Source organism: Phaethon lepturus, unplaced genomic scaffold, assembly GCF_000687285.1.
Source record: "Phaethon lepturus isolate BGI_N335 unplaced genomic scaffold, ASM68728v1 scaffold9839, whole genome shotgun sequence".
NCBI lineage: Eukaryota > Metazoa > Chordata > Aves > Phaethontiformes > Phaethontidae > Phaethon > Phaethon lepturus.
The window spans coordinates 26,590-40,613 of NW_010565548.1; the positions used below are offsets into that span (position 1 = coordinate 26,590).

The window sequence follows — 14,024 nt, forward strand, 5'->3', positions numbered from 1 at the left end:
AATGTTTATCGAGATGCAAGTTCAGCTCTGTAACTGTTTGATTATACATTAAACCACTCCCTCAAACTCTAGTTTACATGTTATTCATGGAGCTACATTTCAAAGGACCAAACTAAAGAGAACAAAGGAAACCTTTTACAAACTGAAATGCCTAACTTCTATTTAGCTGTCCTTTGAAAATGGCTGTATTTCAGTCTCTGAGTCACACTGCTGACTATTTAAAGCTATTTTTATTCACTGACTATATCTCAGGTAGAAAGAAGACAGATGATTATTCTTATGTGACTTGTGTTGCATTTCTTGTTTTCATTATAATATTTCTTATGTTTTAATTATAATATTTATTTTGTTTTAAAACTTGTCTCTAACGAATGGAAAGTTCTACTCAGTTGTCAGGCTGAGTCAGATTTCATTACAGCATTGCAGGGACTGAGATCTTAATTTATCTACTGAGAAACAATATAATGGATGCATAACAAACTATGCAAATAGCTACATGTGGAAAGGAACAGAAAATAATACAACAAAAGGAAGAAACCTGTATATGCCCCAGCAATGTCTTATTATTATTACAGAAACAAAAACCAGCGGAGATCTCATGATACTTGCTACAGCTCTTGGTACATGCATCAAACATATGGCAAATTAGCAACGCTGTTCTGGAGGGGACTCACTGGATCACTAAGACCTGTTACTTTTCTTTCAATTATTATCATAAAACAAAAAAGGCACAGAGTGTCTTCCTTATGCCATGGCATATAATACCTTTCCCACCAATATGAACGTGGGAGTAGGGTACCAAAACCTGGAAGACAATAGCCGTAAGAAAAGAGCTATTGCTACTAGTTAAGGCCTAGGTTTGATCATGCTCCAAGGAGCACACCACACCCCACCATACACAGAACAGCAAAATATCCTGAATAAACCAAACATTCCTTGTCAACCTGCCTTGGAGAGAAACCTTCCCCCAGATCCTACTCTACTAATATCTAAAACGTGCTTAATGCTGAGGCTGTGAGGATGGCACAACTACCGGCTTTTGCAGAATGGAGCATCGCATTGGGCATTGGAGCAACCTTTTAACATCTGATCTTTGAAGTCCTAGCGACGGACACGTGCTTAGGATACCTGCTCCATTCTAGCATTGTGCCTGTACGTTCAGCATTTGGTTCTACCATCAGTGATTTTCTAAATGTTTACATAAAGTACTCTACCAGTCTAAGTTGCTGAAAGAGTGGTCCAGTGGCAGTGAACAAACAGTGTGTGGGAAAAAACATCAGACTTTGCAGTGCCTGTCAGCTTCAGATTTAACTTTTTAATTTCCTGTAGTCATGCACAATGTCTGAGAAGTTTTACAGGCCACACAATGTGCTTGGGAATACCATTTTCAAAGCATTCTTTGTCAACCCTCAACATTGTGCACAACGTGAAAAAAATTCTGAAATACGTCATCTGACCCTTCTGTTTCTGCTGTGATGGAAGGGAAATGTCTTAGTCTTTTGGTTTTCCTTTTGAAATGAATCAGGGCAGAATTCTCCAAAATTTTAAAATTCTTTATACCTAGTTTATAAAGTTTATACACATATGGTTTAAGTGTTTCACTGTGCAAATTTAGTATGCAAATGATATTCCTGATTTTACAAGGTATAATATAACTGTTAAGGGGCTGGATATTTATTTACATAACCTTTCAAAATAATTAAATGCCTGAGGGTAATATTAAGACGTATGAAACTGCAGAAGATGATAAAAAGTAACTGCAAGCTTTAAACAAACCTAATCAAAATAAAAGTCTTACACTTCATTTGGTACAATAACTTTGGTATAAATCACCCAGAAAAATGCTTTCATATGATCTGAGGATACAGATTAATTCATACATTGGTACATCAATATTGTGGCATTGAGCTGTCACATCCAGCATGATTTCTGGAACAGACATTAGAAAATGTATTTGATAAATGTCTCTTCTACTGTCAGTGATACTTGAAAGACATATCTGTTCATGAATGTCATCTTACCTGTCTGTATTTTACAGCTCTTTATTTATTTGACATCAGATTTAGAATACACAATTAAGGATATCAGTAGTCAATCAGTAAATACTAATACCCATAAAAGAAGGGAATTTAGTAATGCAGTCATATGCCCTTATCTCACAAATTTAATGCATGTTTCTTTAACTGCAATGCTCTCTCAAACTTACTTACCCCACCAGAAAAAAAGAAACGAAAAACTAAGGAAGGTCAGTAGGAGTCCCATGGCCCCAGGACCACACCTTAGCCTGAGCGCTAAGCTACTGAATTGAATGAATGCATTAAAACGTGTCTGTTTAATGGGTCAGATTTAATAATCTCTTATGGCAAAATCAACCCTGAAAATTGAGTTACAGTCTCAGAACTGGTGCACACATACCTGGTTCTGACTGAGCAATGTGCTTTAAAAGCACCAATTCATTGTTTAATGAGCAGTTAAACTAGAAAGAAAGATATAAAATGGCTTGCAAAAGTGGTGCAATGCTGGAACAAAAACTAGTGATTTTGAATCAAGGGATTCTAGTTTAAAGAAATACAATTTAGAGGTTTACCTGTCATTTCTAGAACACCAGTGCTATTGGCTTTTCCTCGGTTATTTTCTGCAAAACAGGTGTAGCGACCTTCATCCAGCTTTGTGATATTGATAATTTCCAGGCTCCCATCATCCCAGATACGTATGCTATTGAGGGCAAAAAATACATCAAGAGAAATTTGGTTTTATATTAGAAAGCAATACTTTCAGTAGAATTTAGTAAGTGAAAGAAACAAACCACAAACAACGCTTGGAAGCTCACATCTAACTACTGCATTTATAAACACTCCTGTAGTAAAAATATTTAAATAGACTGTGGTGTGATTAGATGCCTCACATTGCTGGAGCAAGAGAGTGTACTTTTACTCACTTGTGACCATTCAAATATTTTTCTCACAGTTTTGTGATAAAATTCAATTCTGAAATGTGAACAGCACCAAACAGACTGGTTGGATATAGTGCTAGCTATTTTGATCCATGCTGCTAGTAACATTTTGGTATATTGTTTTCCTGAAATTACACATTCTCCTGCCCCTGAGGTCTGCAAAAGTGAGAACTAGCCTACAGGATAAACAGAAACACAAGGCAGCATTTTTAAGACTCCCAGTGTCCACTAACAGTCAATACTAACCGGCTCCCATTTACAAGCAATTCTGTTCCTTTGCTCCAGGAGAATTTTGGCTTAGGAGCAGCTTTAGGCTTGCATTCAATGATTACACGGCCTCCTTTAGCTGCTAGGATTTTCTTCTTCATAGGGTTCAGTTCAAAAGTAGGAGGTGAAGCTGAAAGCAAAAATTAACACCAGTATTGCTCTTAGTGATTTTTCTACAAAATACGATTTGTTTGCAGCATGAAGTAAATACAGAACTATTGCATTGTATACAAATGTCCGTTATTCAGACCAGTGAGAAAAATATTAACGACGCAGAAATGTGCTGAGAAATAGGTGGTGATCTAAAAGAAACAGGAAAACTCATTTTGTAGTTCTATGCTGTGTTACACCAGAGGTTTCTTTCTGTTGATTTCTGAACTTCCATCTAAGTTTCATCTAACAAGATCAAAGTCCACTGAAATCAATAGAAAGTTCTCCCTTTCAAAGGCCTTTTGATCAGTCCTAATAAAATTTAGATTCCTGGAGACCAATTTCTGTAAAAAGTTGCTCACTTGATCATACTTCCAAAGAACAGTTGGGTTTACTTTTCAGTGGCTTTAACCCCCCTCTAGCAACTTTAAGATTGTGCCCTTCTTCCTCTTTGTAGTCTTCTGTTTGGCCAACTGGCCTTAAGTGCACTCTGTGTACAAGAGTAGTAAGACATGACTGTAGTAAGCACCACAATAATGTATCTGAGGTCAGACCTTTGCTTACTGTTTTCTCTTTATTCGTAAGCAAATAAAAGAAAAAATGCTTTCAATTGTTTTGCACCTCGGCGTACCATCATTGCTAATCGTGCCAGCGAGCGTGTGCACAGCTTGAGGAAATAGGGCTATTAGTTAATTGCAGCAGGACAGAGAAAAACTCTGAGAAACATCCACATCTTACCAATACTGAATTTTGAAAATGTGCGTGCAAAAAGTAAGTGCTTGTTTCTGGGTAATCCAGGCTAACAGTGAAAGACTAAGTACTGTTGTGCAGGGGGTTGGAGAAGTCAAGAATAATTTAGCTCGGGGGAAAGTGTGGACGCAAGTGAGAGATGGAAAGAACCCAGGGTAACTACTGCAGGGAAATCTCCTAGGAAAGCCCTGTCATACAGTCAGTATGTCTGCTCTAATGGCATCAGTAAAAACGTCAGAAATTGTTCTAAGCCTGGTCACTCTGGATCTGAAAGCCAAACTTTCAACAGGATGCTCCTTAGGAAAACACAATGGATCAATAACTACATCCAGCCATCAGATGGAACAGCTGTATTGCACACAAACATTGCGGCTGGTCTTAATGGGTTCTAGAAGGCAAAAGCGAAGGGGAGAGTAAAGAGGAAGAGCTTCAAAAGCCTGGTGGCTGACAACATGGTTTCTAAAACAGCAGATTTTGCCCCACAGAGCAGTGAGCACAGATGAGCAAAAAAGAAAACACTTCTCCATCAGTTTTGCAAGCTTGAGAGGGTAGACAGCAGCTCTGTGTGCTTCATGTAATTCCTGCATTACCAGTTCCTCTGAGGGGTAACAGCAGCAAGGAAACATCAGAAATAATACAGCAAACATTCCCCATAAATTAGTAACTTGGTTCCTCAAGTTGTTGCCAAAACCCAGCTAGGGAGCTCAAATAAACCACACCTCACCCAGACTGAGTGAGGGTTCTTAGCTTTATCCTTACAGGAATCTATTACCAAACAATGCTTGCAAGTATGACTGCTAGCTTACTCAAACCTTAAATAGTAAGTAGAACAAATAATCCCACTGACCCACAATCTTCAGTTCAGCATTTGCATAAATAATTCCATGCGTGTTTTCTGCTATACATTGGTACATGCCGGCATCATCAAAGCTCAGACTTTGCATTCTTAGTTCACCTTTCCGGAACTAAAACACAGAATCAATAAAACAAGAAGATATTCATACAGACTACGTATGCTGAAGAATCCACACCCATCCACATTTCTTCGTTTTTTTATTAGTGACAGTGTTCAGAAGAGACTCCTTCACACAACATTCAGACAGCAGTGAGATTTTATTTTATCCATATTACATCTCAAGTCTTTGTGACAATGTATTCACCTTCTTTTTTTAAAGAAAGATTCAGTGTCAATCAATATTTTTCTGGAAAAGCCACAGCTGAGTGGCACTAGACACATCAACTCTTCAGTCCACTGTTACCATACCAATGCAAACACTACTGATTCAGAAATAAGAAACAAGAAATGGAATTCATTTTATGCACATAAGCTTTGTTTTGCCATGCTCACTGTTCAGTACTATCTATTGTATGTACGCTGTTTTACAAGGGTATAAAAGGTCAAAGCAAGTCCCAATGAGGTAGGAGTTTTGCAGCAGATTCCTCTAGGAGGTAGTATAAACTATTTTCTATTACTTTGTTTTAATATAAAAAGAAAATAGAGTAAATCAAAATAAAGTACTTAATCTATTTCTAAAAATTTGTATATAAAAATGCACAAAGTGCGGTGGGGTATTATGTAAATTACAAATAGATATCAATCCTTTTTTGAAAGATCATGTTAGTAAATTCTGTCTTCTTGTGCAAATCAAGATGAAAAGCTTGAAACTTTGTATACAAGTCAATTGGAGTGCATGGAGCAGTGGAAGATTAAAAGAATACTATTTATCTGAAAAAAGAATAGATTACAGTAAACATACCAATATATAATTACTATAATATAATAGTATACGTAATTATCTGATTATATAAAATCAGATTTTCTACAAGGAATCTTTGTTTTGTGCTAAGTGAAATACCTAATTAAAAATTATCTAATTTAGAAACAAGTTATATTTTCAAGGCAGCTTAAATATTTTTGCTATTTTCCGTTTGGAAATAATCTCATCATATTAACACACAGCATAACCTTTTGGTGTACTACGGGAGAATTGCACACTGCTTTCTGCAATCCAATATGGAGATTTTGTCAGTGAAAGCCAAGTTCAGTGGGGACCATCGAGCAATTTTCTTGTTAAATTACTTGTTTGTAATAACTACCGAAGCTAGAAAACAGCATTGTTTTTCCTGGTTTAAGCCATCTCCATATGGCAGATGGTGATATCCCTGTTCTCTCTCCAACCTCCCACATTTTTCTTAAGATACGCAGCCAAAATAGTGCTGCCTCATTGTCTTATTTTTGTCTGCTTGCCAAGATCAGTGTCACCACAGCTCAACACATGCAGCATCACGTTGTGCCCTCTTCTATTCTCTTTGTTCTTTAATGGCTCATCATACAGTATAAGCAATAGATATTAAATATGTTGTTGAAATGCCTGGACAGAAAATCTACTTTGTTTAAACAAAATATCCAATGTAATAAACTTAAATTATCAAATGGTACTCATTTAAATTTCCTTACCTAACATAATGGAATTTTGCAATATTCTGTGGTTAGAAAAAATGTGAAAAAGTACATGATATAGGAACACCACTGATAATTTAAAAAGTACTCTTTCTTCTCTTGTCTCCACTGATTCCATTTTGTCTTACATTTTTAAAGACACACTCATGTTTAACGCGGTAAAAAGGATTATTTTTAGAGTGAAGCTGATCGATATTTTTTTATCCAGAGAGAAGAAAACAGCATTTACTTAAAAAGGCCTGGAGAAAAAGGGAAATCGACCTCTCAAACATGTGGTCAAAAGAGAAGTTCATAATTCAGAGCTAAATATTAAATAGCCTGAAGAAATGCATTTCAAAACCGAAGAGAAGACTGAGATAAATTAATGCCTAATGCAAGTGGAATCGGCAAATATTTATATCATTATCATTCATTTTCTTTTAACCTTTTAATAATGCATGCTTCAAAAAATCATTTCCATTGGCTAACCAATCAATCCTGCGTTATCTATGGCAATATACTTACCGAGGCACCATTCTTCAACCACCTAATTGTCGGAATAGGCTTGCCTGTAGCTACACAAGGCCAGTATAGGTCACTGCCTATATCCTTCTCTGTGTCATTGATATGTTCCACCCACTCAGGAGAGGCTGAAGAATAAAAACCATGATGCCTTGTAAATATAGCAGATACGTATTTAATTAGCATTATGTTCTATTAATTCCACTGCTTCTTTCAGGATACTTAACAGGCAACACAAAGTAATGTTGCTAACTCAGCAAGGCACAAGCACAAGAAAGAATGAAGTGAAGATGTTTTTGTCTTACCACATAGACTCACAATAACTTCAAACTATTTTTTATGAGAAGAAAATGCGGACTTGAAATAATGGTTCATGAATGTCCACAGACACAAGCTATTACCACTTACACTGACCTGTAGATTATACAACGTGGAAATTACTCAGTAACGCCATAAAAATGATAGTTAAATGACATGAAAATATGCAAAACCAGGTATGTACTGAAAAGGTCTCCAAGAAATATTCTCCTGGTCCAGAGAAGATATTTAAGAAATGAATATTGAAAATACCACAGCATTTTTGCTTTTGCTAAGCAAACCAACCTATTTATTAGCTTTACCTATTACAAGCGGTATTTGAATTTATCCCACTGAAGTTCAAGCTGAGGATCTTAACTCAGGAGATGTTCTGTACAGTCAGTGTAAAGAGACAGAAATCTGAAGGTAGTTCAGATGTTATGTATGACCTTTTCATGCCACAGTTTTGTGGCATAAGTCTCAGTCAAGGAGTCAGGTTACTTGGGATGATTCCACTTTGAGCAGTAAGATAGAATTTTTTGGTTCCCTCATTTAAGCAAATGCGTGAAGGGGAAGGACAGAGGCTGGATGAATAAAGAATTGAGTGTAGCTAATAAGAGAGAGAGTTTAAAATGAGGAAACAAGAAAGCATAACAAACCTAATGGTCTCTTTTTCTTCCTGGAAGTTCTTTCATTTCAAGTACTCTAAATTTATTTAATTTCCATTATGCATAATTATATCAATAATAACATACATTACTGTCAAGGTGTATATACAACTATCATAGCCATAAAAACTGAATAGTTGTTCAATAAAACACAAACGTCATGCCTGGCATTCAATGCATGAGTTCTGATTTTGCTCTATTAACTTGAACAGCGGTGTGTCAGGATGATGCTATGAGTCAGCACTGACACCAACTGTTGATATTTCCAACATAAGTAAATGCAACATAGATCGTGAAGAATAAAATTGTGCTACCTACCTTGTACATAAACTCTTGCTTGATGTTTATCTTTTCCTTTATGGTTTTCAGCTTCACACTCATAAAGTCCTTCATCTTCATACTGAATATTGAAGATCTTAAGAACTGCACCAGACATGCTTATCTCAGCAGTGGCTGGCATGGGTTCAAGGTATTTACTCCATCTGAGTTCAGGAACCGGACTTGAAAAGGTACAGTAAAGTACAAATCAGCACGTTCAAGTACTGGCTGTTAAATTGCAGACTACAAAAAGGTGTTTGATGATGAAACATGTACTTTCATTCCCTGAAATATGAAAGCAAACAGTGCTCTACAATAACTTTACAACACACTTACTTCCCAAGAGCAAAACACTCCAGCGTCACGTTTTGCCCCAGGAGAGCATACGTGTCCTTGAACTTCACCTTGATATCAGCAGGATATACTTTTGCACCTAACATGAAAAAAAAGAGATTCTCAGAAAAGACACAGCAGAAAGAAATACAGCTATTACAACTTCCACAGTTCAAGAAAGCCCTTAAAATTCCAGACAAAATTATTTACAGTGAATAAATAGCCTGGCCATCCATGAAGTCTGATTTAGCACTGGATTTTTCATAGTAAGGCAGAATTGTTTTATTCAGCAACTAGTTATCCTTCTGTGGAGAGTAACGCCTAACATTTTTTACAGCACAATGCTTTAACATAAACTGATTTACTTACATTTGAAGGGTGATGATGTGCTGTGAGTGTGGGTAGACAAAAGCCTGAGCCTCTATTTTCCACATTTTTGTTTACTGGATGGAATATTTTGAATTATTGTGAATTTAAGCTCAGTATTTTCTTAGTAATGGTATGAACGAGCTAGAGCCAGCAAATCTACAGCTTAATGAGGGTACAGGGATGCAAATGTAATCAAATTTACCTACTGGTGATCCCTGTAGGACTCCTCCTGCAGTTCTTCTAGATGAAGATCTCAGTGTGAGTATTGGCCATGGAAAATTTGGACAAGTATCACTGATTTGTAATTACTCAAATTCAATCACAGTTCTTCACTGTAATATGGGAAAGTTAACAGATAAAAGGGGCACTGAAATCCTGATGTGTAGCTTGTGAGACTTCAGTGACTCACAGTCTGAAGTGGCAAAAGGGAACTTGGTTACTATCTAGAAAAGATGCAGCTTTCATGAAGAAATGGCAGAGAATAATCTAGCGACACAAAAACACATCTTAGGGGATTGGCCATGAGACACAAAGCCCTTAGGCCACCGTTGGATAGGCAACTTCAACAGGGGAAAAGGATTTTCCATTTCATGGGAGACTTCCTGGGAAAAAAATTAATTCCTGAAGCTGTTTATCAACTTTTACATAAAGTTTCTGCTTTACAGTCATACCCCTTTGAACCAATGCCAAGACCAGGAAAGATATTAAAGATTTTGGGATGAGTACAGGGGCTTATCACATAAAAGAGATGGGCACTCTGGGGAGGAGAAATCTGTTCTCAATCATATGAAAGGAAGTTTGTGAATGAATCTGGGGAGATTTCCTTCAGAGAGTTTTCACTGCGGATGGGAATGATTTGGACCTCTGTATCTGTAAAACTAAACAACATTGTGTAGTAGCCTTTATAACTTGCCATATAATTCTCCTCACACAGATGAAAGTAGTGATGAATAAGCAAAATTAAAATACAGTTAGAACACTAGCATGTACATAGTATTTCCAATAAATACTTACGATCGGACTGTGGAATAAGTGGAATAAATTTACTGAATACACTCTTTGTTATTGAAGGGCTGGACACAAAACATGAATAATTGCCCTTATCTGAAGCTTCTACATTTGCAATGTAGAGATTGCCATTCGTCTGTGACACAAATCGTCGTTTGTCCAAAGCAATGAATACCGGGAACTCATTTAGAAGCCAGCGATAACTGAGGTCATCTGGGGGTAAAAATTTTCTAGTCAATATTAAAAAACAATAATAATAATACCACGAGCTACTTAAGCCATGGAATACTATCGGCATATAAATCACTTCACTCTGATTTCTAGCCTATAGATCTTTTTTTGAGGGAGTGGCAGCTATGTGAGAGAGAACATACCTGTTTCAGTAGCCAGCTAATACCTGTCTACACTGAAGATCAGGGTACTGCTCCCATAAGTGCAGATTACTGGGGACCTGGCTACACTGTGCACAGCTCCCCTTGGGCACAGCCTTCCCACAGGAATTGGAGTGGCCGGGGAGAAGACAGGCAGCTGGGTCTTGACCTCACGCAACTGAGAAACTGAGAAGCCTTCACCAGTTGTGCAACCAGGGATTTTAACTAGAAATACTCTCAGTTCTTCAGTTCCTTGCAATGCTTAGATGCAGAGTATGAAAACTAAAACATTATCACATTTTACAAGCGATATATGGTAAAAGAGATGCTGACAGCCAAATTCATGCCTCACAATGGAACTGCAGATGCTTGAGATTACGGGCATAATCCCTGACGAGCTCTTCAGTCACTAATGCTGAGAGAAAGGCACTTCCAGAGCATAAATCACTTCATCGCTGACCCTCTGGAGGTGCCTATTGCTGTTCCATGATTTTAACAGGAGCCCATGAACATTTCTGTTGTGGTGACTTCATTAGGAGGAATGAAGCAGAAAGTCTGGGATGACACAATGACATAGTGACATGTATTTATGTCTTTGAATGGTAGGCCAAGCCTGCCTCTGTTGTCCAGATTAGTTTATCATAATAACAACAATATTTACATTATTATTGCATTCATAATATAAAAAATGTTTTCAAATTCAACAATATCCTTTACATATGTTCAACTACAAGCATGTATTCAAAATGGAAAACTAACCTAGATAGTGATTCTCTAGCTGCATAAAAGTTACCGTTTAAGTAAACTTAAAGGAGACTTTTAAAAATAAATATTCTTCTCTCTTCTACTCTTAAGCAGTTGCAAATGAAGCACTTTGAGCTGAATTACCTGGGTAGTGGTAAGGGGGCTCACAAAGCAGCACTGCTCCAACACCTTCTCGTACTTTAACCTCATAGCGTTCCTCAGGTGGAAAGGGATCCAGATCTAGTTTAGAAAAAGGGAAGAAGGAAAACTGTGGGGTTTTCACTACAATATTTTTTTTAATTATTATTTTCAGCTGTGTAGAGATTAATATAGAAATACAACAATATATGGCAGACAGATACCTGTGGACACATAATGCCAGTTTTGCTCATTTTAACTTTGTCATTATCAAGTGCAATGGATTTTTTACTCTAGTTTAGTCACCGTAATTGCAAATGACAGAAAAAATTGGTGCAGATTGTATCCCTAAGAGTGGCCAGGTGAGCTACATTTGAAGAAGGAATGCCAGGTAGAGAAAGGAAAAGGATTTTAGGTTATCTTTCAGTTGGCTTCTCCAAAATGTGAGTTTAATTCTTCACTGTAACCTGAAGTGGCTTCTCTAAAATGACTTGGCTGCCCTCCCTGAGAACTCCAGCAGCCAAAGACTGGTAAGCAGTTAGCTTAGACATATCTTTTGTGCCAGAGGTTTCAGACAGAAGTGGCTCAGATCCTAGCAGAAACCTTAGCTGACCCTCTTTAAACCAACTGCCATGCAGCAGGGTAAAGGGACTGTTGTAAAAGGATAAAGAAACAAGTCTTTCCTGGAGCTACATATCCCACAGATCGTGGGAGAACAGTAATGGTGTCTGCAGTCATAAGATGACAGTTGCATGAGTAACCTTCAAGTAGGTCAATAATTGCACTTTGCTGCTTCTTTTCACTCTCATTTTGTGTATCCAGTCTGAACTTAAACTTGAGGCAGGGGATGCCTCTTGTTAAGCTTCTCCATGTCACCAAGCACAGTGAGATTGTAGAGATCCTGACTGGAGTCCTGGTCTAAATGCTACTGTGGTATAAACAGTGCATCAGTAATAGCCAAGGGCACAGCTTCTGAATGCAATATTTTATCACAGAAACCACCGAAGCTAACTTCATTCAGACGACCTCAGCTCTCTTCAGTGGCAGGCAGCTACCCAGTTGTACTAAATTCCCAAGGCTGGCTCTGAGATCTAACTAAAACTTAAGTTCAAGAGCAGCCAGTCAGAAACAATAAAAGTCAGGACAGAGCGACATACAAAAAGAGATTTAGACTATTATTAAACAGAAACTATTCATTACTGTAAATTGCAACATATAGTTAGATACATCCAGTAGACACTTTGCATTATCTAAAAATAATTAATTCCTTAACTTTGGAACAAATGCTACATATACTAATTATGGTACAGGTAAAGCATTCCTCCAAGGCCAGCCACAGCTGTCAGACCTGAATGACTACAAGAATCTAGGAAGAAGATTGTCATTATGCTTTGTTGAATGCATGAAAAAAACTCTATGAGAGTGATGTCAGTGTCCAGGGAAAGACATCTCTCCCAAATTCTGAAATACTAATGTTTATTCTGCTCAAACAGACCAGAAGATAATACAGATCTTTCCAGTGACTGACTGGATCTTGACTGGATCAATGCCTAAATGGTAGGCATTGTATCGGGCCGTTCTAATGACTTCTGATTATCATTTTATGTAATTTTATCCTGTGCCTTAGTGCAATGATCATATTCAGTTCTCCACAACTAGTTCCCAATAAATTTGGAGTATTGTTCTTTGATAAAAAAGAAATTAAGTATACCAGACTGATTTAGTAAGAATTAGCTATTTGACCAGACAGGTTTTGTAATCAAAGCCAAGGAAGAGCTTCACGCAGATTGGAACAGCTCTATTCATATAATATCTGCAGCAGTTTGAACATATTCCCATTCCATTTGTCAGCACGGACCTAACTACACAACTACTTTCTACCTTCAAAATATTGACTGATGTCTCCTAAAAACATCTATTTCCCTTGTTGCAGACTTTTTGATCATCATTTAAACTTATCACCATTATTCACTTCTGCCTTCATTGAAACAGATTAGTGTTTAAAATCTGGTACAGAAATAAAAAAAAAAAAAATTACAATAATTGTTGTTAGTTTGATACTGCTTTGCATATGAGCAGTGTAGGGTTTGGTGAAAAGAAAACCTATCACTGCTTTTAAGTTATTTTAGGTACTTCGGGTTACATTTTAAGTCTAGACAATTTGTTTATAGAGTTCTTGAATAACCTTTGAAACTCTAGGACAGTCACCACATATCTAAAGACCTGGGATAGGACAGGCAATTTCCATATGTAAAACATTATGTTAGTACTGAAACAGAATGGTCTATGCCAGGTGCAGGGAAGTCATATAATTATTGAGATGTAATTTTACACCTTCTTGCCACTTATGAAATGCTCTGTACTCTGATTGGGTCTTGATGTCTTCTTTGCGTAAACACTACTTGGTTATTACTCAATAATTATAATAAGCATGATTCCATGAACTCTTAATTGGAAGACACTCTTTTTTAGCTAAAATGAAAGAATTCACATAATCACTGCACTCCTGTAAGCACATAGTATCTAGTGACTATGGAAACTTCTCTACCTTGTCGTTCTTGCAGCCTCTCTATGAAATTTCTGTGTTTTACTATTCTGACACTGTTTCCCAGCAAATAGAACAATATATCAGCTTCTGATTTTGCTCACCACACACCAAAAAGCCAGGAAATATTTCTCCAGGATAAAACTCTTTC

The 14,024-nt window shown here is 37.1% G+C and overlaps 1 protein-coding gene across 1 annotated transcript in view; it reads right to left on the bottom strand.

The window, feature by feature from the left end:
* Positions 1–14,024, bottom strand: part of LOC104627111 (contactin-1) — a gene marked incomplete at its 3' end in the record, with an annotated part of 59,204 nt that overhangs the window by 23,268 nt on the left and 21,912 nt on the right. Inside the window, exons 5-12 of the mRNA XM_010295218.1 lie at positions 11,335–11,430; positions 10,082–10,288; positions 8,702–8,798; positions 8,366–8,547; positions 7,086–7,210; positions 4,968–5,085; positions 3,200–3,350; positions 2,588–2,715 (exon numbers count right to left, since the gene is read on the bottom strand). Coding sequence (XP_010293520.1) covers positions 2,588–2,715; positions 3,200–3,350; positions 4,968–5,085; positions 7,086–7,210; positions 8,366–8,547; positions 8,702–8,798; positions 10,082–10,288; positions 11,335–11,430 — 1,104 coding nt within the window. The remainder of the gene's footprint in view (positions 1–2,587; positions 2,716–3,199; positions 3,351–4,967; positions 5,086–7,085; positions 7,211–8,365; positions 8,548–8,701; positions 8,799–10,081; positions 10,289–11,334; positions 11,431–14,024) is intronic.